This window comes from Cetorhinus maximus, chromosome 30 (genome assembly GCF_964194155.1).
Source record: "Cetorhinus maximus chromosome 30, sCetMax3.hap1.1, whole genome shotgun sequence".
Taxonomy (NCBI): domain Eukaryota; kingdom Metazoa; phylum Chordata; class Chondrichthyes; order Lamniformes; family Cetorhinidae; genus Cetorhinus; species Cetorhinus maximus.
Genome location: NC_135908.1, coordinates 16,720,715 through 16,745,965, shown reverse-complemented (window position 1 = coordinate 16,745,965; position 25,251 = coordinate 16,720,715). Strand labels below are relative to the sequence as shown.

Below are 25,251 nucleotides of genomic sequence, written 5' to 3'. Positions count from 1 at the left end.
CCTTGAACACAGCACAGACATTCTGCTCCCTCCTATAATTAATTTGTTGAGCCTTTACTATTATTTATCTCCCAGGCAATTCGATCACACAATCACTTACCAGAAGCCAGTGACTGTTTACCAGAAATCCCCTTTCAGAGATTAATAGTCCTGAAAGGGACCATCACCCCAACATAAAATCTGGGGGCTTTTTTCCCTCCAAAAGTACATGGGGCATCACACAATACGAAGGCTTTTCAAACTGAAAGGTGAGGGAAACAAATCTAATAAACAGGGCACACCGTGAGATGTCCTGTGTGGGAAGGTGCGTTCAGACTATTCATATATCTCAAATGTCTGGGATGGTTTGTGTGGGTGTTGTGATATTGAATTACTTTCCCCTGACGCTAATGACCGACGCTACTGACTGGCTGACTGACTCTGAATTAATTACATGGGTACAGATTAGTCAGCTGGGGGTTAATTAATTTCTGTTGGTGGCAGGTCAGCAGCAAATTCATTCATTACAGTCTCAGTGAATTTTATATATGTCAGTTATTATCTGGAAAAATGATGAGAATGACATAATCACTGACAACTTATGTCCATCCACACCATACTAACGTTGAGTATCATTGAGCTGTTATATCCATTTAGCCTGAACTGACCATGAGAAGCCAGCTATCGGCTAGTGATTGAGGAATTGGCAGATGGCCTTCAATGAGAGCTGGGTGAGGCTGCGCTTATTTTCTGATGCACACACTCAACAACCTTCATTTTGATAGCATCTTTCTGGGTGTCATGTAGTGCCACAAAGTTCATTTGAAGTGTAGTCACTGTTGTAAGGAAATGTTGCATTGAGTGTGCGCACAGCACGATCCCACAATGGGATAAATGACCAGACAATCTGCTTTTTGTGACTTTTGCGGGATAAATATTGGCCAGGCCACCAGGAGAGCTTCCCTGTTCTTGGAGTACTGCTATGGGATCCTTCACATCCGCCTCAAAGGGCAACCATGGCCTCGGTTTAACATCACATTCAAAGACTACACCTCTGACAGTGCAGCACTGAAGCATCAGCCTAGATTATGGAATAGATTTTTAAGATGATGAGCAAAGTCTACCTCAATGTGTTCAAATTTCTGGAGAACCGCTCCTTTTGAAAAAGACTTGCATTTATATAGCGCTTTTCACAACTACTGGGTGTCTCAAAGCGCTTTACAGCCAATGAAATACTTTTGAAGCATTGTCACTGTTGGAATGTAGGAAATGCGGCAGCCAGTTTGCGCACAGCAAGCTTCCACAAACAGCAACGTGATCATTTTATTTTGTGATGCTGCTTGAGGGATAAACATTGGCCAGGACACTGGGGATATCTCCCCTGTTACATACGAATTAGGAGCAGGAATAGGCCACTCGATCCCTGAACTCTGCTCCTCCATTCAATAAAATCATGGCTGATATAAACGTAACCTCAAACCCACATTCCTGCCTGATCCTTGATAACACTTTCACCCCCTTGTTAATCAAAAGCCTATCGAGCTCTGCCCTAAAAACATTCAAAGACTCTCTGCTTCTACCGCCTTTTGAGGAAGAGAGTGCCAAAGACTCACTACTCTCTGAGAGAAAAAGTTTCCCCTCATCTCTGTCTCAAATGAGTGACCCCTTATTTTTAAACAGTGACCCCTACTTTGAAACAATGACATGGTAACTTTTACACCTGCCTGGATGAGTGCAGCTCCAACAACACTCAAGAAGCTTGACACCATCCAGGACAAAGCAGCCCGCTTGATTGGCACCCCATCCACAAACATTCACTCTCTCCACCATCGATGCACAGTGGCAGCAGTGTGTACCATCTACAAGATGCGCTGCAGGACCTTGCCAAGGCTCCTTGGACAGCACCTTCCAAATCCAAGACCACTACCACCTATAAGTACAAGGGCAGCAGATACATGGGAACACCACCACCTGGAAGTTCCCCTCCAAGCCACTCACCATCCTGACTTGGAATATATCATTGTTCCTTCACTGTTGCTGGGTCAAAATCCTGGAACTCCCTCCCTAACAGCACTGTGGGTGCACCTACAGCACGTGGACTGCAGCGGTTCAGGAAGGCAACTCACCACCACCTTCTCAAGGGCAATTAGGGATGGACAATAAATGTTGGCCTAGCCAGCGATGCTCACATCCCATGAATGAATAAAAAAAAGAACCTGAGAGGGCAGACGAGGCTCGGTTTGATGTCTCATCTGAAAGAAGGCACCCCTGACAGTGCAGCACTTCCTCAGTACTGCAGTGGAGTATTGGCCTTAATTTTTATGTTCAAGCTCTGGAGTGGGACTTGAACCCAAGACCTTGGAACTCAAAGGTGCTGCCAACTGAACCACCGCTAAAACCTTGTAGGAAAACCTTAAAGAATTCTTGAAATACAAACGCAACAGAAATAAACTTTTTCTCACTTTGAATGGTACTAATTTGCACATTGGATTTCAAAAATATATCCCCATGGAAAAAGCATAATATGGGTCAGGTTATATGAGTTCCTTTTTGTGCTCCATCTGTGATCTATCTAATGCGTGGAGCAATTAATTTGGCAAAGGAGTAGTGTTGGTTTTATAACTTGGCAACTAAGCCAGGAAACTATTTTGGAATTCAGAAATGTGTCAGGAAGTTCCTTTATAAAACATACGTGTGGGGTCTGGTGTGTAGTCTGACGTACTGCCTTCTAAAAAATGTCAGTAACCATACAAAGAGTATTCTTAAAGTGTACAAACAAATCCTGGCAGCAACAAATACTTGGACTTTTTTTTGCTCCTTATTGTTCACAGCCAAACTGTATAAAATGGATCAATTGGGTTATGAATTGGTTCTGCGTGCGAGGTTGACATTTCCTCTTTTTATAGTTATTTTCTCCCTTCCTCGTTGAGCCTGTGTACGCTCTGGTCCCTGTGCCAAATGGTGGCACAGAAAGTGCCTTGATTAAGCCCGTACACAAAGGGTTGGTCTTAATCGGCACTCAGGAAATGCTGAAGCCAGTTTGTAGATTTGATTCTTAACCGGGAGCAGAGGCGGGAAGGTCCCCGCCCGGCTCTCTCCTGCCTAACTAAATTCACCCCCCCACCCCCCCCACAACTACCAAACTTGACTCCAGGGGAGGGCATTAAATTCTTCCTGTGGTTTCCCATCCCTTCAGTCTGTGGGAATGTTGCACCATTGTCACTCGTGAGCCTTTTCACATGTGTTCTGGGACGGCGCTAAAGTTAATAGTTAGTAACACAGCAACCCTAACTATTACTTTTTTCAAAAGCTAGAAGGTCCCTTTAATTATCACATGTGGAGCTGTTCCTGACCATTTTTTAAAAAAAAGTCCACGAAGTTTAAAGTTTGGCATCAAGAACCTCGGCAGTTTTGCTCAGAAAACACAGACCTTGAAAATATGCGGAAAATAGACCGGGAGGCTAAAGGTTTCTGAATGATTAATGCATCCATGTAGGATTCTGTACTCTGCTATTTTCAAAGTTGCGTTAACCCTTATTATTTTAAATAAGTCTGAAGCTGTGGCCGAAACAATAGACAGAGGAATTCTTATGCACATTAATATTCCCAAATCTTAACTTCAAGGTTGCTGAGTCGGCACAAGGGAGAAGGCTGAGCAGCGACCGGTAAGAGGCCTTGGAAGTTATGGAAGGGTTTGATAGGGTCGACATGGGGAAAACGTTCCCGCCAGTTGGGGCGGGTGTGGGGGGTCGAAAACTAGGGGTGCCAAATATAAGACAGGGACTTATAAGTCCAATAAGGACTTCAGGAGGAACCTCTTCACCCAGAGAGTGGTGAGAACGTGGACTTTGCTACCACCGAGGGTACAGAAAGACTGACATTCCCAAAAAAACAGACACCTCAGAAGAGTAATGAACATGCATTATAAAAAAATATCAGAGGAAACCTCAGATGATTCAAATTCTGGGCTTCAGACAGCCTTACATATACCAAGTCCATTTATTACTTAAAATGGGGGACATGTCACACTTTCAAATGTTTGAATTACACACTGTATCCAAGTCTGAAGACCGTGTTGGCTCCTGAATTTGGCAACGGTAACATAGTGGTAATGTTTCTAGACTAGTCACCCAGAGGCCAGGACTAACGCTCCAGGAACACGAGTTCAAATCCCACCACGGCATTTGCGGGGATTTAAATTCAATTAATTATGAAATCCTAGAATAATATGTCAGGCTTACTAGTAACAATTGTGAAACTACTGGATTGGTCTGGGGTTTCCAGGAATTGAAGATCAATCTCCAGGACATTGCCGTGTACAACCATGGACAACATAACATAACAACCTGTCTGCTTCACTAATGTTTTCAGGGAAGGAACTATGTCACCCTTACCTTTGACCCCAGACCCGCAGCAATGTGGTTGACTTTCAACTGCCCTCTGAAATGGCCTAGCAAGCTACTCAGTTTCAAAGGTTGGTTAGGGATACGGCAATAAATGCTGGCCTTTCTAGTGACACTCGCATCCCAAAAACAAATTTTAAAAAATAGTCATTACAGCACAGAAGGAGGTCATTTGGCCCATTGAGTCTGTGCTGTTTTCTGTGGAGGAATCCAGTCAGTCTCATTCCTCCACTCTATCCCCATGGCCCTGAGAGTTCATTTCCCTCAAGTACCCATTCCTTTTGGAACCATTGCTGCTTCAACCACCCTCGAGGGCAGCAAGTTCCAGATTTTGTTCCCTGGGACTTAAATCGCCCTCCCCTTCTCCCTCCACGCCCCCCCCCTTTACAGCCGCTCTTCCTATCAGGACCCAAGGTTTGAATTTTCTCTACATCCTCTGTCCCTGCCAATCCCCTGCTATTTGAATCCCTCTGTCAGTGCACGCAATGACCTCTTTGCAATAATGGCACCTGCAAATAAAAGGTTAGCTGATGTCAATAATTTACAGGTTTCACTACCGTTGAGTAGGGTTGCCAACTGTGATTAACTGTATCCCCAGAGGGTTCATCACATGACCTGCTCCACCCTTCAGCCATTAGTTGGCCAACACATCCATCCTTGTGACGCACTGCCTTCCTACGCCAGTCGGAAAGCAAAAATGATGCATTACCCAATTGAATGCTGCTTAGCTTTCAGCCAAACAGCCTTTCCCCAACCCCCCCATTTTTAATATTTTTACATCAGGTAAAGAGAAATAGTCAAAGAAAAATGACAAAAAAAATCTTTTTTTTAATGTCCCTCTGATTTTTTGCACAGAGCAGTGTCCTGGAGATTGATATTCAGGCCAATCCTGGAGGGTTGGCAACCTTATTAGCTGAGGCACATAATGTAGATGGACTTGAGGGGAAGCTGGATAAGAAGGTGAGGGGAGACGGGAATAGAAAGATACACTGATGGGTGTTGGATGAAGTATGGTGGGAGGAGGCTCAAGTGGAGCACAAACTCCCTGACCAGTTGGGTCAAATTGTACACTCTATAGAGATCTGTATTTTTGAGTCTCGGATAAGAATTCTGATGTGAAATGTGATGGTTGGTCAACTGATGGACTACAGAACTGTATCGAGGAAGACAGTGAGATAAGGATGTAGAAACGTAGATAAACCTGGCTGGATTGCGTTTGTTGGGGGAGGAGGTGTGTGGGCGTGGACCATCTCAAAGTTTAAAAGGGCAGGATACAGCCTGTGGGCTGACTGCACGTCGCAGACCTGGTGACAGTGACCTATTCCTCTGCTGAGCTCTCCGTTGTTGTCACTGTTAGGAATCTCAATGACTGAGCAAACTCAGAACATTAAATTCTGACAGTTTGGAACGTTGTTAAAAAAAAAAGCTATGTTTGTTTTATGGCCTCCGCTCAATCCCAGCCAGCTCTTTGTTCTGTGCAGGTTCATTGTGGTAAATATATGTGAGTATTAGGCCAGGAGACTAAGAGCTCCAGGTTCTTCCTGACCGTATCCTATCATCCCTGCCTGCTCCCACACTTTTATTTATGTCCAGGCAGTGAAATAAGTTAGTTTGCTGGACCTACAATGTTTGCCCCAATGTGACGAAAGGTAATAAGAGACCCTTGAATTGAGCCCATGTCATAGGGGTTATTGATTGTGAGACAAGGAGTGAGACTAGATCAACCTTTCTTAATCCAATTGATTCCAGGATCAAATCTCAATTGCATAGCAGCCACTAGCCTGGTATTTTTCATTGCAAGGCCCGTGAGCCAATGGCGGCTCCCTGACTCCATCCATCCATTTTCCTGTAATCTCGTTGAGTATCACGAGATTCATTTTAACGTTCTTTCCCTGTATGACTGGCGCCACTTTGGAGCAGCCTCTTGCTGCTCCCCGGCCTCCATGAGTCTGAGGAGGGGAAGAGGCCACAACTCGAAGGCCGGGGAGGGATAGAAATCACAGTGCTGAGGGTTGGGAAGGAGGAGGATCTGCAGTGACTAGGAGGTTCAGGGAGCAGGGAGGCTTCAGGGAGCAGGGAGGCTTCAGGGAGCAGGGAGGCTTCAGGGAGCAGGGAGGCTTCAGGGAGCAGGGAGGCTTCAGGGAGCAGGGAGGCTTCAGGGAGCAGGGGGGCTTCAGGGAGCAGGGGGGCTTCAGGGAGCAGGGGGGCTTCAGGGAGCAGGGGGGCTTCAGGGAGCAGGGGGGCTTCAGGGAGCAGGGGGGCTTCAGGGCGCAGGGGGTTCAGGGCACAGGGGGTTCAGGGAGCAGGAGGTTCAGGGAGCAAGGGGGCTTCAGGGGGCAGGGGGGCTTCAGGGGGCAGGGGGGCTTCAGGGAGCAGGGGGGCTTCAGGGAGCAGGGGGGCTTCAGGGCGCAGGGGGTTCAGGGCACAGGGGGTTCAGGGAGCAGGGGGTTCAGGGAGCAGGAGGTTCAGGGAGCAGGAGGTTCAGGGAGCAAGGGGGCTTCAGGGGGCAGGGGGGCTTCAGGGGGCAGGGGGGCTTCAGGGGGCAGGGGGGCTTCAGGGAGCAGGGGGGCTTCGGGGGTTCAGGGAGCAGGGGGTTCAGGGAGCAGGATTTGTGGTAGGCAGGAGGTAACTTAAGTAGGAAGTTACATTTTTCTTTTAAAATAAAATAAGTTTAAACATATAAAAGTTTATCATTTACCAATGTAGGAATTTAGCAATGTAGGATATTGCAACTTAGAGGGTATAATGTTTTAGTATTAGTTTTTTCCTGATAAGGAAGTTCCTATTGAATCTAGCTATATATTTATAATGTATAATAAAAACAGAAAATGCTGGAAAATCTCAGTAGGCCTGACAGCATCTGTGGTGAGCGAAACAGAGTTAACGTTTTGAGTCTGTATGACCTTTCTTCAAAGCTAAAGGGAAATAGAAATGTGATGAAATTCATACTGTTTAGGGGGGTGAAGCTGGATAGGCCAGTGATAGGTGGGGGCTAAAAAGTGAGCACAGAGCCAAAGGCAGCAGGAGAAGAGTTCGGCATTAATAAGTTGTTGGAGCTTTAATTCCTTAACACAGATAAGAATAGTTGTTTTGCTATTAACACATTCTGTTTTCTGACCTTTATGCCACTATCAGCACCTTCTTTAGCCCTTACCACTACCATTAACACTCCCTTTGTCTTTTTGTCCATGACATCTTCGTCAATCTCTCCTTAGCCCCCACCCATCGTTGCCTCTTATCCAGCTTCACCTGCTCCATCCTCCCTTAAACAGTAATTTCGGGCTCGGTGCGATGCTGAACTCTTCTTCTGCCTCCTTCGTCTCCGTGCTCACTTCTTTGGGCAGGAGCCCTCCCTCCGTTCAATGGATCCTTTCACCTGCCTCCAGTATTCTCCCTCCACCTGGACTCCTCCCACTGGCCTCTCACCTGCCCTTGATCTTTTCATTGAGAACTGTTGGCGTGACATCACCCATCTCAATTTCTCTGCTCTTCTCACCCACTCTAACCTGTCTCCTTATGAACTTGCTGTACTCCAGTCTCTTAGGTCCAACCCTGACATTGCCATCAAACCTGCTGACAAGGGCGGTGCTGTTGTTAAAAACAAAAAGCTAAAAGCTACTGCGGATGCTGGAAATCCAAAACAAAAACAGAATTACCTGGAAAAACTCAGCAAGTCTGGCAGCATCGGCGGAGAAGAAATCAGTTAACGTTTCGAGCCTTCATGGCCCTTCGGCAGAACTTGTTGTTGTCTGGCGTACTGACCTCTACCTCGCAAAGCCTGAGCGCCAACTCTCAGACACTTCCTCCTACCTCCTACTGGACCATAGCCCCACCACTGAACATCAAACCATTGTTTCCAGGACTATCATTGACATCATCTCCTATGTAGATCTTCACCTCCACAGCTTCCAACCTCATAGTCTCCAAACTCCGGCAGCTTGCTTCTACCTCCTTTCCAAAATCCACAAAAAGGACTATCCCGGTAGACCCATCGTGTCAGCCTGTTCCTGTCCCATGGAACGCATTTCTTCCTATCTTGTCTCCATTCTCTCTCCCCTTGTCCAATCTCTTCCACCTACACCCGCGATTCCTCTGACGCCCGATGTCATATCAACAATTTCCAGTTCCCTGGCCCTAACCACCTCTTCTTCACCATGGACGTCCAATCCCTCTACACCTTCCTCACCGGTCTGAGGGCTCTCCGCTTGTTCCTTGAACAGAGGCCCGAACAATCCCCATCCACCACCACTCTCCTCCATCTGGCTGAACTTGTCCTCACACTGAACAATTTCTCCTTCAACTTGTGTCTCTTCCTCCAAATAAAAGGTGTGGCTATGGGTACCTGCATGGGCCCCAGTTATGCCTGTCTCTTTATGGGGTATGTGGAACATTCCCCACCCCACCCCCCAAAAGGGCCACCTGTTCCTTGTCCCATGTTGCTCTTTCACAGAGGGGAGAATGTTTAGCTCGTCGGGTGGGCAGGTGCGGTCAGGAAGCTGACTGCCACCCGTGATTGGGGTCGGACCATGATTTCACACTGATGGGCCAATTAAGGCCCACCCAGCATGAAACATGAGCGACGGCGCTCAGCGCTCAGCGCTGCCTGTGTGGGGTGGGGGGAAGGAAGGCGAGCGTAAACTTCACACATGCACGTGGGCATTACAGAGCAGCAATTGAGAGCTACACGATGCATCCAATACTAATTTATCCTATTGGTTTTTGTAACAATGAGTTTTGAATAGTCGTTTGGTAGTACAGATCTTGAGCCCCTCTGGAAGCTCTATATATTAATACATGGGGCCCTGTTCTTTGCTTACAGAAATAACATGTACACACATTGTGTCTGTTTCAGCTAAACAAAATAAGTGACAGCCATTCGCTGACTCATTCCTCAGGGTCAAACTGCCTGGTTTAAACAATGCTGGGCTGTTAACTGTCAGTCACCATCACTGGTGCATTCTCCACAGCAACACCACTTGCCAACCAATCAGCACTCTCTTCACATACAGTATAAATTGTTGTTTTCCCCCTTATATTGGTATCCTTGCGAAGTGTCCTGATGAGTGCAAGACAAAAAGCTTCGACATGTCTCTTTTTTTCAGCAATACTTGATGAAGTTTGAATTGTAGAAACCCTGACTTGATTTAAGGTTATTAGCCATTGTGTCTTGGAAGCTGGATTGCCCCTGCAAATTAAGAGTTTATTCCCATTTTCCTAATAGATTCTAGTGATCTACATGGATTGTAACAGGAGATTGTCAGGTACCTGGGTACAGCTTTTATAAAAAATATTTCTTGTCTGTTAGCAGTTCCTCTTGAGTTTTGTTCATTGAAACTGGTTCACAGGATTTGGAAATGGCTTCTGCAATCTTATGGTCAGATTTTGTGGTGCTTAAGCCCGGGGCTGGTTAAGATGCATAAGTCAAAGTTTGAAAAACTGTGTAATGTTCAAATCAAAAAACTGAGGAGGCTAAACACAAATTTCTTTCTAGCTGCTTTGACTACAAAATGAAAAGTTTCTTCTATTATTTTTGTAAAAAGAGAGAAAGTAAATTACTAGAAGTTCATATGTCATGGCATGTGCAATATACAATCCCTTTTTAAAGTAATAATGTTCATTTATTCATTTATGGGGATGTGGGCATCATTGGCTAGGCCAGCATTTATTGCCCACCCCCAATTGCCCTTGAGAAGGTTGGGGGTGGGGGGAGGGGTGAGCTGCCTTCTTGAACCACTGCAGTCCATAAATAGAAATTAAGATGTAGTAAGCAAGCTATTTATTTTGACCATTTCAGCTAGGACCAGTAGTCATTCAAAATTCAAAAGTCTTGAGCTGGAGGAGAGATTAGAGGAGACATTTTGTTACAGGATTGTGTGTGCGCGCAACAGACTCCAGGAAAGGTTAATGAGTTGGGGAGGGATCTGCATTGATGTCTGTTAAGAAAGGGTAATTGAGGCTCATTGAGATATTGAAGCATTCATTTTCTTCCCTCAGGAGAAATGAGAAGGGATGTGGTATTCCTCAAATCAGGAATCAGCAGATGGTGGTTAGGATCATGGTAGGGAGTCTACAATCAGACACGGCATCTGAATGGACTAAGCTTGACCTGCAGAACCTTGCTGCAGCAATGAGTGTCCCTACAGTGGGACTGGAAGTGGGCAAGACTTCTGCCAGGAGGCGAGGCGACTGGCCATGTGCAGTCAGGCAGCAGCTACACGCAGTCGAGGGGCATGGCCAATTATGTGATGGGACATGGGCATGAAGTCGGCGGCCCCGTCGTTACCTCATGGTAGTCGAAGGTCCAGGTATCATATTTAAACAATACTCCCTGCAAACCAGCAATATCATTCTGCCTGTCCAAGAGGAGGATTTTGAATTTGAACTGCTGCCACTCCCTCCCCACCTGCCAACACTTGGATCCCTGGAGCTGCAAGCCATCACCCTACACCCTCTCTCAGCCGCCTTTCGGCCTTCCCACCATCACCCCAGCCCTGCCTTCTGTGGCGCTCGAGCCATCCACCATCAACCTTGGTTAACGGTCTGTCAACCTAGGGCTGACCCCATCGATTTTAAGAGTCACCTAGGGGTGAGGGGCCAACTGAGTTCAGAGCCTTTAAGTGACCTGGATTAGGTTGAGCTGTTAATTTAGCAGATACGCAAATTTAGCTCTGTTTTGTGCCGACTCATTTCGATCAATTAGTCCTTTCAAGAGGCTCCAATACCCCCCTGCCCGTTTCTGATATTTATTTTCTCTATGATCCATCTTGGTGGATGCCTCGGTATTGTCTGAACTACACTGTTGGCATTGGAGTTAATAGTTCCCTGAGTTTTATTTTGTTTTAAAGTTGAGGTACGATTGATACTTGACAGCTGCCAGTTCACCATGGGGGATGTGGCAAAGAGGTGTTTGGCTAGTAAAAACACTTCTAGCTATTAAAGTGATGTGTTTTAGACAGCTCTCTGACTGGTTAGTGTGGTAGTAGCATTACTGATTGTATGAACAAGGAAGATTCCTGATCCTCCCTTGTCTTCCCTGGGCTACTGACTTCAGACAGTGGCTGTGAATCACTCCAGCTAGGAATACTGCTCTAGCATAAGGGTCTGGCACATGGCCAATGTGGAACTGAGTATAGTACCGTCCACACAGTGATGTAAGAAGACAAGTGACCCAGACTTAGGGTTCGTGTGGTGTTGGCCAGAGACGTGTTAAGACTTGGAGATGGAGAAAGCTTCTTGCCTGTACCCTTTACTGTAAGCATATAGTTACAAGTAGTTAATAAAGACTTGCTATTCACATACAGAAGACTACAAAGATTGCATTCTGTAACCAACACCATTACAACATGCTCCTGGGCAGAAGACCCTGCCCTGTTGAAGGGCCTGTGTGCAGGCATTAGAGGCTAATTTTAGTGGAATGTGGTGTAAATGTGAAAGAAAGCGTTAACAGACTCTTCACTTAGCACTGCTTAGTTATCTTGCTGCTCGTTGATTAGTACCGATATGAGCCACTGACCCTCCAAAACACGGATAAGCAAGCATTGGCTCGACAGAATAAAGATGAATTTTGCTGTTAAGCTCATTCAAGAGTAATTCATCATCCCTCAGTTATTGCGTTAAATTAACCGTATGATAAATTAACTGTATATGGTGTTAAATTAACCATTACGGTGTTAAATTAACCGATACTAGTGAGATTAACACAGTGATGGATCATCAATGATCAAAGTTGTCACTTTGATCTACTTCCCCAATTAGCTATTCTCCAATGGGAGCAATCAACATAACAATTGGACTTCCCTTTGCTTGCTGTGCACAGAAAAAAAGTGAACTCAATAATTTTCAAAAATGGGATTTGTAGAGCAAATGTCTTTTTGAAACACTCTTAAGAATAGGGAATGAACCATTAGTCATCTATGTGGAACATGGTTGGCATTGCGCGTGTTTGTTCATTTTAGTTTGAAGATCCTATGCAGATTATAATTTATTCTGGCTTTTTCAAACCGAGAAGTATAGTTGCAGGTTAGGTCAGGTTAAATAACCTGCCATCTTTCACCATTTGGAAGAGCTACTGCGAAAATACTGGCTCATGCACCTTCTACACCTTCAGGAGAAGAGTTAGAAAGGTTGGGAAGAGTGGGTGGGGAGGGTTTCAGTTTCTCTCAGCCCTTATTCCTCAAGGAGGCATTAAAGATTTCAGGTGATTGTGTACTTGTCAGTTTTTACCATCTTGTTTTCAGACTACAAAAAAACTGCTGTGCACTTCCTTTTAACTATTCTGTTGGTACCTGGAGAGTTTGTGGTTAAGTAGGAGTATATATAAGACTAAGGGTGGAAGGTTCCATGCCTGTTGGCATCAGGTGTGTCCAGCAGCGTAAGTGGACAATACGGCCAAAAGTCGGTTTCACGACATCATGAAACCAGTTTGCAATTGTCCGCTCTGCCGGCCAATGGCGGGCTGCATCTCCCATTTGTTGGACATCGGGAACTTCATTGTAATACATCTGCATATCATTATAAGCCCAGCCTGCCGAAATCACCCCCCCATCCCCCACGCTGGATCATTCGAGTGTGTCGGCTTTATTGCATGCCACTGTGTTTCACAACAGTATATATAAGGTGTGCACTTGGCGGGCTGCACTTCACTCGGGACTTCAAGGTTTGTTTGCCTACCTTGCTTCGATCAACACTCACACAGTCATCAGCGCCAGGCTTCACAGGCAGCACCACATCACTTATAGGGGGGCTCATGGGCAGGTCTCTACCGACCACACCAGCCATTAGGCAGGGGTGGCTTTTCAATGGTTGCAGGGCTAGGCCTTGCTTGGGGAAGGGGGAGAAGTGGCCTCAGGCAAGGGAAGAGGCTTCAGGGCGAGGGCTGTACTGGGGAAGGGGGGTATCCCAGAGTGTGTGTGGTGGTGGGGGGCACATGTTGATCTGCCTGAAGATGGTGAGGGCTGAGGAGGCAGTCTCCAGAGGAGATGAGGCCAGATGGACATGTGAGGGTGTGTGTGTGAGAATGGGTGGTGATGTCCCTTGAGCTGGCAGTGAGGGGGATGCCAATGAATGTGCGATGGGCTTGAGTGTGAGAGTTTACAGTGATGAGATGGTTGCCATTCCCTGTCAGCACGGATGAGATCATTCATCCTCTATCTACATTGGATGGCCAACCTCTTCTGTGCAGCATTGGCACTGATCCCCACTGCCATCGCCTACCAAGCTGGAGTGGTAATGTAGCTGCCCCTCCTGCAGCCAGAGCGGGGTTAGAGGACATCATGGCGGGCTTCCACAGCGTCCAAAAAGCACTCGAGGGACGTGTCACTGAACCTGGGGGCTGCTGTCTTCTTGCCTTTGGGGGCCATGTCTTCTTTACAGCAGCCCTGGGTTGGAAGCACTGAGAGGCGTGTGCATGGCTGTACTTCAAACGTGGCGGCCGGAGTGATGAAGCGGCGAGGTGACGGCGTGGTAGGCGCCATGCCATCGAAATGGCATGTTTCCCGGAAATGCATAATGAAATCGGCGGGATTGGGACGATTTGGCGGCCAGCAGGTGAAATGTCACCCGCTACCACACTTGGTGTGAATTTGGGACAATTCCGCCCTAAATATATCTTGGTTAAAAACAAAGATGAGCTCATGAAACAAAGGTTATTTCCATCTCATTGCATGGATGTGAGTGTTGGAAGGTGAGAGAAGTTGACTAACAATAGATACTAACAGCAGAGATAAGGTATTTGAAAAGAAAAGAAAACGTCCTGCATTTATATATACAGTGCCTTTCACAACCACTGACAAAGCACTTTATGGCCAATGAAGTATTTTTGAAGTGTAGTCACTGTTGTAATGCAGGGAAAATGGCAGCCAATTTGTGCACAGCAAGCTCCCACAAACAACAATGTGATAATGACCAGACAATCTGTTTTTGTGATGTTGATTGAAGGATAGATATTGACCAGGACACGTGGGAGAACCCCCCCCCTGCTCTTCAAAATAGTGCCATGAGATCCTTTATGGTCCACCTGAGGTTTATGTCTCATCTGAAAGACGCACCTCCAATAGTGCAGCTCTCCCTCAGAACTGCACTAAATCTGGATTTTTGTGCTCCTTCCAATTCGAGAGGCAAGAGTACTACCCATTGAGCCGTGGTTCACAGTGTTAGAGAGAAACCCTGGGGATATTCAGGATGCAAAGAATTGGGAATCAAGATAATAAGATCATGGCTTGGACAAGGAACAATGCTTGCATAGAAGATCCAGGAAGAACAGCTGTTAGGGTTTGGGCATGTTTCAGAAATGTAAACCTCCTAGGACAGAATTTTTCCGTCAGCGAGTTAGGGGTGGGGCCCTCTCGCCAACGCGAAAATGACGCGGGATGATGTCGGGGGGAACCTATTTAAATATTCAGGAAGGCGGGGAGACAGCGAAATCAGCTGTCCGCCCGCCAACCTGACCTGTCAATGGCCAATTGAGGCCATTGACAGGGTAGTTAAATCAATTAAAGGCGCTGCCTGTCCAACTTTAAGGTTGGCGGGTAGGCCAGGAGCCCTGGCGGCAAATAGAAAACAACATGAAACCTCATCCACCAGCGGGATGAGGTTTCATGTTGTTTTAAAAAACTTTAATAAAGTTTCTGTGATAGTTATTAACATGTCCCATCTCGTGTGACATTGTCACATGAGGGGGGACATGTTAATAATTTTAAAATTTTTCTATTTTTAAACTTTCAAAAACTTTCAGCACTCTCCCTGAGGCAGCACTCTGACAGCTGGGGAATCCCCCTCCGCCCACATAGGGAGCGCATAGTGCTTCCCGTCGGATGGCCCTATGGGCGGGGCCTTAATTGGCCTGCCCACTTAAAATGGCGGCGGGGCCTGTTTCGGCGGTGGCGATCAGCTGCCCGCCCGCCACCGAGTCGGTGGGGCCCGCCCACCCATCGAGGACAAAATTCTGCCCCTAGAGAAGCTTTCATGGGTCCTGAGTAGAGGTACAAGGAGCAAGAGAGTGAGGAATCCCAAGGAAGTGTTGGATAGACAATGTCAGGGGCGGCTTGTCAGAGAAAGGGATATGGGTGATGAAGCCTCCAGACTGGTTCAGAGCCTACAACAGGGGAGTGAGTTCACTGGGTTCCACCAACGCGAATGAGTGGGCATTTAGTGGTCAGTAGTTAGCTTAAGACCAGAAGACGAAGTGCACTCTGTCAAACTGCAGACCACTAATCACATACAAAGCTTCATTTGGGGCCATTTTCCTTCCTGATGCTCTGGGAGTTGATAGTTTGCTCTTTTAATTACTCTGTTCGTGCCTGGTACAAAAACACTACATTGAACGCCGATGCAATTTGTTCTCCTTTATTAAAGAATGAATAGAAGAAGAGTTTTTAAATATAATTGGTTTCATCAGTTCCCAGACTGTACACTAGTTCCTTGTTTAATAGACAGGAACTGAACCTTTTGGTCCCCCACCAGACAAGCCATGTTGTTGATCAGAATGAGTGGCACTGTTGACTTGAACTGCGATGGGAGTGAGCAATTAAGGAACTAACTTTACATCGTTGTTCATATTATCTACAAGACATTACCAGCAAGTCAATATTTCTTTGCAGAATTGTGCAACTTTTCAGCATTTTCTTTGGCTCAAACAATGCTATTGGTCAACCTTTTAAATTCTCCAGATAAAAACAAGGGGAAATTACAGAACCATAGGGGTTCCTTGAACCAACATCCTTAAAATTATGATAAAAACAGAAAATATTGGAAACATGCAAACATACAAATTAGGAGCAGGAGTGGACCATTCAGCCCCTCGAGCCTGCTCCGCCATTCAGTAAGATCCTGGCTGACCTAATTTTAACATCAACTTCACTTTTTCCTGCTTGCCCCCGATAACCATTCACAACCCCCCCACCCCCCGTGCCTGTCAAGAATCTGTCTACTTCTGCCTTAGAGATATTCAAAGACTCTGCCTCGACCACCTTTTGAGGAAGAGAATTCCATGTCTCCCAGCCGTCTTGAGAGAAATAATCTTTCCTCATCTCTGTCTTTAAATGGGTGACCCCTTATTTTTAAACAGTGACCCCCCCCCTGTTCTGGATTCTCCCACAAGAGGAAACATCCTTTCCACACCCACCCTCCAGGATTTTATGTTTCAATCAAGTCGCCTGTTACTCTTCTAAACTCCGGTGGATACAAGCCTAACTTGCCCAGCCTTTCCTCATAAAACAACCCGCCCATTCCAGGTATTAATTGAGTAAACCTCCTCTGAACTGCTTCCAATGCATTTACAACTTTCACCTTAAATAAAGAGACCAGTCTGTACACAATACTCCAGGTGTGGTCTCACCTATACCCTGTATAACTGAAGTATAACCTGCCTACTCTTATATTTAATTCCCCTCGCAATAAACGATAGCATTCTATTAGCTTTGCTAGTGACTTGCTGCACCTGTGTACTAACCTCTTGTGATTCATGCACTAGGACACCCAGATTCCTCTGCACCTCAGAGCTCTGTAATCTCTCACCATTTAGATGATATACTTCTTTTACACTCTGTTTCTTTCTGCCTAAGCAGAGTTAATGGTTTGGCTTGATGACCTTTCATCAGGGTGTTAGAGATGAACAGCTTTTAAGCAAGTACAGAGCCAAGGAAAGTGGGGCAGGAAAGGAACGTAAGTGATAGGGTGGAAGGCAGGAATGAAAGTGCGATCTTTACTTCAGTAACAAAGCATTAATCACCTGGTTGTGGTGCATAGCCCATACCAATGTTTAACCTTTGAGAAATTCTCGAAATCCATAATCCCTTTAAATACTGATTTGTATTAGCAATGGAGTCTTCTTTCCATTTTAGTATCTTCCTACAATTTCTTTTTTAGTAATGTGTTATATCCCTGAAGGAACATGTATTTCATTCTTATTTTAAAACGACACTTTGGTACATTGGAACAAATGTAAACTGTGTGTAAGAAAAAACTTGCATTTGTACAGTTAAACAATCATAGCAGCCACAAACTCAAGTCCAATGGCGTTTTGGGATCCAGTGGATGAGTAATTAGAGTCATGACTTGTGGTTAAGTGTAGCGTGACTTGGGATGAAAAATGTGACTTTGGACCTATGGTCCCCAAAGCTCTTCACCATTTCCTCATCTTGTACCTGGGTCTGTTGTAGAATAATTGGTAGAAATGGACTGGCGTCATTACCCAACAATGTTAATTTGTATATTAAATTCAAACAGAAAGTGCTGGAAAATCCCAGCTGGTCTGGCTGCCTCTGCAGAGAGAGAAACAGAGTTAACGTTTCGAGTCCATTATGACCCAAAGAAGCATCATATTGGACTCAAGAACATTAACTCTGTTTCTCTCTCTGCAGAGGCAGCCAGACCAGCTGAGTTTTTCCAGCACTTTGTTTTTATTTCAGATCTCCAACATCCACAGTCATCTGCTTTTAGCTAATTATATATTAATTGAATGTTTAATTCTCTTCAGACAGTGCACATTAACTGGGGATTCACTGTGCTCCTTATGTATAGGAGCAGACTGACACTGTGGCTTTTGAGCTTGGTGGTGTATGTTTGTAATGTGTGTCTCCTTAAATAAAAATGTATAAAAGTGTGTACAGATTAGGTTCCAGTTCTATCCTTCACTGGCTGTTTTTCTGGAATAGCACAAGCGACTCATTGTGTAAAGCTAGTCTCAGTAATGATGACCATGAAAGTTATCACCAGTTGTCAGAAAAACCCATCTGTTTCACTAATAACCTTGAGGGAAGGAAACCTGCCATCCTTACCTGGTCTGGCCTACATGTGACTCCAGACCCACAGCAATGTGGTTGAATCTTAACTGCCCTCTGAAATGGCCGAGCAAGCCACCCAGTTCAAGGGCAGTTAAGGATGGGCAACAAATGCTGGCCTTGCCTGTGATGCCCACATCCCATGAAAGAATGAAGTATTGTCTCACGTGATTACCAAGATGGTTGAAGATAAATGAGATAGTACTCAGTCTCTTTTTGCAATTCCTATGGTCAATTTATTTTATGGGGCAGAATTTTCCCCCCGTCCGGGGGGGGGGAGAGTTCAGGAGCGGGCGCGCCTCCAATCGGCACCTCCCCGATCAGGGGCGTGCCACCATTTTATGCATGTGCGTGAAAGAGCGCACTCATCTCCCTGAGGCTAAGTGCTGCCTCAGGGAGATCGGTGCCAAATTTGAAAATGGTAAATGTACAGAAATAAAATTCCCCTGACATGTCCCCTCATGTAACACTGTCACATGAGATGGGACATGCCCATCACTTTTAATTAAGCTTTTATCAAATTTTTAAAAACCTACACGAAACCTCATTCCGCCCGTGGATGAGGCATCATGCTTTTTCTGAAGCCCTCCAGGGCTCCCGGCCTGCCCACCAACCTTTTAAGGTTGGACGGGCAGGTCCTTTAACTGGTTGAATTAGTTTTTAAATGGCTTCAATTGACCGTTGACAGGTCGGCGGGCGCACAGCCGATTCGGCTGAGCTCCCGCCGACCCGAAAATTGAAATGATGTCGGGAGTTCGGCCCCAGGATTTTACGCGTCAGCGAGCGGGCCCCGTCCCTAGCTTGCCGACCTCAATATCCTGGCCCCACAGTGTTTGCTGAGGGAAGAATGTTGGCCATGGGTCCATGAGAATTTCCTGTTCTTTTTACATGTGGTTTCATCTGAAAATTGACGTCTTTCGACACCTGACCGGATTGCTTTTCCCTAACTATATTTTCTTTTGTAACACTACAGTGGCCAGTTTGCTATCGTGAAGAAATGCTGCGAGAGAACCACTGGGATTCAATATGCAGCAAAGTTTATTAAGAAGCGGCAGGTTCGAGCCAGTCGAAGGGGAGTGAGACGCGAGGAAATTGAACGGGAGGTGAACATCCTACAACAGCTCCAGCACTCAAATATTATCACCTTACACGATGTCTATGAGAATAAAACAGATGTTGTCCTCATTCTGGAACTGTGAGTAAAAAGGATTTCCTTTTCTGTTGGTGGGATAAAGAAAGTCAGAACAGGAAGGATAGTATTAATTGGCCTGAACAATGAGTTGCTGAAACAGAAACCCTTTAATGTCGAGAATTATTTCTGTCCGTGCTAATGAAATGCAGCGACCAACTTGGTATGAATCAACATAAAGGCATCTGTCTCTAATATAAAGCTAGTGGACGGAGTGAACATTTAAGGTGGTGGATCGGGTGCCAATCAAGCGGCTGCTTTGTCCTGGATGGCATCGAGCTTCTTGAGTATTGTTGGAGCTGCACTCACCCCGGCAAGTGAAAGTATTCCATCACATTCCTGACTTTTGCCTTGTAGATGGTGGACAGGCTTTGGGGAGTCAGGAGGTGAGTTACTCGCCGCAGGATTCCTAGCCTTTGGCCTGCTCTTGTAGCCACAGTATTTATATGGCTGGTCCAATTCAGTTCTGCCCAATGGTAACCCTTAGCATGTTGATAATGGGATTCCGTAATGGTAATCGCTATTGCTGCAAAGCTTACAGCCTCCCATTAACTTGGCTCATAATTCACCCAGCAGCTTATCCCTTACATCCCTGCGCACTTTGCCCCATCCAGGCATCAGTCATGATTTGACTTGGTCGGGTGTTTAAAATGTTAGGAGGATTTGAGAAAGTTGGTGCAGGGATTTCCTTTGGTGTAAGAATTGAGAACATAGCCTTAAAATTAGAGCAAAGCTGCTCCTAAGCAAAATCAGGAAGCACTCTTTCCACATAAAGGGTAAACCTCTGACCCCAAAGTCCGAGGATACTGGGGAACAATTGACTAAGATCAATATTTTTTGTTAGGTGACAGTATTGAGGAAGCTGGATATAAGGCGGGAAAATAGCTTTGAGGTGCGCATCAGGCATTGAATGCCCAGAGGAGACCCATGGGATTTAATTTTCTATGTTTTCTCCTGGCCTATGTTCCTACCTAATACAATTGTAATGCAGGCTGACCACACCAATGATAATGAATGCTGACGGTGTGCAGGCACTGGAGCAGTCAGAGCTGCATTCTCATCTCCCACATTTGTTCTCGATGACTTTTCCTGACATGTGTTCCCTACCGTAAATGTGATTTAGTGATATACAATCCAGCCCCTGAGGGTAGAGAAACAGAGAGCTGAGTGACAGAAGCCATTGAGCCCCCTTGGCCTACCCCGCTATCCAGATGTGTGAATCAAACAGAAGAGGAGGAAACACAAATGCAAAGAGTTAAAGGAAAGAAAGATTTGCATTTATAGAGCGTCTTTCATGATCACAGGAAACCTCAGCCAATGAAGTGTAGCCACTGTTGTAAGAAATGCATCCACCAATATGCGCACAGCTAGTCCCCACAAACAGCAATGTGGTAAAAAAACAGCCTGTTTCACAGATATTGATTGAGGGATAAATATTGGACAGGTCACCGGGGATAACTCCCCTGGTCTGCTTTGAAATAGTGCCATGGAATCATTTACATCCACTTGAGAGTTAAGACTCGGTTTAATATCTCACCTGGAAGATGGTACCTTTGACTGCGCAGCCCTCACTCAGTACTGCACTTGGATCTCGGCCTTGACTTTTCTGCTCAATTCCAGGTGTGGGACTTGAACCCAGCACCTTCTGACACAGGCGAGAGTGCTGCCAACTGAGCCACGGCTGACACTGGAGTAGATGAAATGCAAAGGTTGACAGATGAGTGAGAGGTATACAGAGAGAGGGAGAGGGAGATGCACAAAAGAAAATGGATAGGTAGAGATAGACCAAAATAATTAAAGAGCAAAGAGTTACAGAAGCAGGCAGACAATAGTGTTTTTATTCATGAGCAGTGATACAGTGCTTCATCAATATTATATAATATTTTCATGGTACAACATGTCTCTCATTATAAAATATTGTTTCCTTCAGTTTACTGTGAGTAATATAATGGAGAATCTACAAAATACAAGAAACTAACATCTGTTATCTAATAGTGTAAACATCAAGTGAGATACAACAGATCCCCTTAACCAGCCAATCTCCACTTCCCCACTAGACGACAGCCTTATTTATTTATCACCACTTTGTTATTTCTGTCCCTGAACTAGTTCTCAGTCTATCTAATATTAATTGGATTCACGCCAGTTGGTGAAGTTAAAGCTAAGACACAGCTGCTTTCTTTGCTGGAGAGAATTTATTGACTTTGTTCATAGTTAACACTAGTCCCATCCCATCCTGTCCCACCCCACCACAACCCCCTCCAAAACCCCCCCAACAGTGTCCCAGCTATCCCCATTTATAGTTGTACAGATACCCATCACCTGTTTAACAATGTAATTTCCATTAAAACTTAATGTAATTGCCATTAAACCTTAACAATGTAATTAATAAAACACTGACATCTAACTTAGGATTTCACCATAAAGTCAAAATCAGCTCTGCATATCTAATGATGTCAAATGTACAGGCTAAGTGATGAAAGTTTTTAATTGCTTGCACAATATGCCAATAAAACAATTAGAGCTTCATTCAGTCTTGGGCCCTGTTCAATTTCTGGTTAGAATGGTTTACAGTTTCTTTTTTTTAAAAAGGGCATTGCTGTTGAAAAGGATCAGAAACAGCAAACTTGAATGAATTGGAGTGTTCTTGTTTTTTAGGCAGAGGGAACTTGCATTAACATAGCACCTTTCATGGTCTCAGGATATCTCAAAGTGCTTGACAGCCGATGAAGTACTTTTGGAGCGTGGTCACCGTCGTATATCAGCTGCCAGTTTAAATACGACAGAGTTTCAGAGCCATGAGCTAAATTGATTTTGGTGCTGTTAACTAAGAGAGAAACCTTGGCTAAACATCAAGCAGACTTCCCTGCTCTTTGAATAATGCCCCAGGACATTTTATCTACGCCTTTCGAGTGATAAATTAAACTGAGAGCCTGCAGCTGAGCCTTCGGGTTAACACTGAAATGGCACTTCTGACAATGCAGCATTGGAGTGTCAGCCAAGACTATGTGGTCAAGTCTCTGGATCTAGCTCTGAGGCGACAGTGCTACCAGTGATAAAAGTTCGTCCAATCTAGTTATCAAACTTCCTGCCACATACCGATTTAAGTAGCTGTTTAACATTTACAGAAGACGCGTTATCAGCAAAGTTGTTCCCACCAACAAAATCTGATTTTAATTTTACTTGCTGCACTCCTAAAGTTCACTCTGTGGGAGGAAGTCACTTTTTAGAAGTAAAAGTGGACATTTACCTACCCCCCCACCATCTCCAAAAGAAAGAAGGTTTAAAAAAAGGGGTGGGGGGGGCTGCACTATCTTAAGGGCAATGGAAGTGGATTCCATAGAAATTTCAAAAGGGAATTGGAAAGGGACTTGAAAGGGAAAAATCTGCAGCGTGATGGGGAAGAAGCACGGAAATAGGACTGTTTTAGTAGGTCTGTCAAAGAGCTGGCACAGGTACAGTGGACCGAATAGCCTCCCTCCGTAAGATTTGATAGCCCCTAATGTGAAGCCACATAAGTGGTTGCTGTTTTATTTCTGTTGCAGGATTTATCATAGGCTGAGATTTTGGGCAATATCACTTTTATGTTTAAAAAAAAAAGGAGACAAATAGTTCAAAATGTAAGTAGTCCTTATTCCAGCTCATTAACTCGCTGTTAAACGTTTTGAAAGCACAGCGTTTTGTACTGGAGAATACAATGATTGTTCCGAAAGATATATTTGCACTCGGTTCTGTGTGTTACTGTTTTTAATGGGCTCATTCACTGAATTGCAGCTGATGTTCCTCCTCCCACATCCCAATTTTTTTCCCGCCTCTCCTCTGCCGACTGCTGCTGGGATTGGGCGGGCACCAACTTCCTTTGGCCAGCTTCACCAACATGGGCAGATCCATAAAGTGCAAGCCTTTAGTTGGCTATTTAATCATGGGAGCCATCACAGGGCAAGCGGAGGAACATAGGAAATAGGAGCAGGAGTAGGCCATTCGGCCCCTCAAGCCTGCTCCGCCATTCAATAAGACCAAGGCTGATCTACCTCAATGCCATTTTTCCGCACTATTCCCATATCCCTTGATATCTTTAATATCTAGAAACCTATTGATCTCTGTCTTGAATACACTCAATGACTGAGCCTCCACAGAGAATTCCAAAGATTCACCACCCTCTAAGTGAAGAAATTCCTCTTCATCTCTGTCCCTTATTCTGAATGTGTGTCCCTCTTTCAAGACTGCCCTCTCCCCCCCCCAACCTCAACCAGGAGAAAAATATCCTTCCTGCATTTACCCTATCGAGATCTGTAAGAATTTTGTATGCTTTAATGAGATCACCTCTCATTCTCCTAAACTCTAGGGAATAAAGGCCCAGTCTCCTCATTCTCTCCTCATGGGTCAGTCCCATCATCCCAGGGATCAGTCTGGTGAACCTTCATTACACTCCCTCTATGGCAAGTATATCCTTCCTTAGGTACATGTGCATTCATAATGTATGGAAATGCACATTTATCAGCAGAAATCCTGTCCGACTTCCCTTCGCACACTCCCCCACCACCCCACTTTCCCTCCTTCCTCCCTGGAAGAGAGTGAATTGTGGCACTCCACTACTCCCTCAGATAAATTTAATGTTCAGGGATTAAACCTTGAAAGCATGTGATTCTTGAGGTCTAGTTGAACACCCGCTTTGTGGATCCTTGAGGGAGCTGAGTGTTATTCTTTCAAAGCTATACAATTAGATCACAAATTCTTAGCCTTAGTTGATCTTTACGAAAATTCAGCCAGGCTCTAGGCCGGTATTACAGTGAATCTTTGTTGGGATTTTTAGTATATTTACAATCCCACAAATAGCTACGTGAGAAATAGAAAAACGTTTTGTATTCTAAAGGTCGTTGGTTGAAATGGAGGCTCTCCTCTCCACCACAAATCAAAATGAAGAACCACAGAGGCCTTGGCCAGATTTTCCTCTCCCAGTGGAGGTACAAAGCAGGTTGTGAAACACTGAACTTGTTTTTTTCCCCCTGGGAAAGCTATTTTCCTCTTCCTTTTCGAACCCTACACCATTTTGGTGTGGCCTTTTTGTGGGTCAGGAAGGCCTCGAGTGTGAAAGGCACAGGCACCTCTTCCGAGATCGGGGTCCCCATTGTGAGGACCACAGGAAAATTGCATTTCCTCCCAGACACAATTTTCACGCGCTGCTGTGGGCTTTGGAAGACCTAAACGTATTGGCCTGTAACTTCCGCACTCCCCAGTGTTGGATTTGGGGATGTTAGGGGAATCCCTCTGACAAGTTCCCAGGTAAGGGTTTGAATGACAATTTCCTCTGGACAATTGCGCCGCGCTGGGAACCATCCGAAAAATGCGGTTTAAATCACAAACTTCAGATGGTTCCGCAGGGGTTATACCAATAGTTACCCAGAAAATGTTGAAGAATTAAAACCTCTTCTAACTTCTGGGTAACCATTCTAAAGGCCCAGGCCGACCTCACTGGACTCCCCCACCGATGCCCCACCCACAGGAGTCCTCCCATCCCCACCCGACCCCGGACCACCCCCCACCCACCTGCCGACCTCAGACCGCCCCCCTCCCCAACCTTGGAACCCCCTCTGACCTCGGAACCCCTGACCACACCCCCCACCCCCCAAAACCTCGGAGTCCCAGACCACCCCCGTACACCCCCAAACCACAAATCCTATCCACTTAGCTTAGACACTTACCTTCTCCCTGGCCTTTAAACTGACCTGCTTGACGGCAGCTAGTGCTGTAAATAAGAGGGCGTGGCCTCCTTGAACTTGCTGGATCTGCACTTTGCTGGGGCCTGCGAGGAGTCGCTGCAGGACCCAGGCAGTTCTGGTGAATGGAAGTGGCCACGCAATTTTCTTCTAATTTCTGCGGGCCCGCATTTTCCAACGCTAGC

At 45.5% G+C, this 25,251-nt stretch overlaps 1 protein-coding gene across 2 annotated transcripts in view; it reads left to right on the top strand.

The window, feature by feature from the left end:
- The window catches only part of dapk2b (death-associated protein kinase 2b), a 155,065-nt gene that overhangs the window by 63,880 nt on the left and 65,934 nt on the right, over positions 1–25,251 (top strand). For both annotated transcript variants that reach the window (XM_078532519.1, XM_078532518.1), the window contains exon 3: positions 19,134–19,355. In XM_078532519.1, coding sequence (XP_078388645.1) covers positions 19,134–19,355 — 222 coding nt within the window. The remainder of the gene's footprint in view (positions 1–19,133; positions 19,356–25,251) is intronic.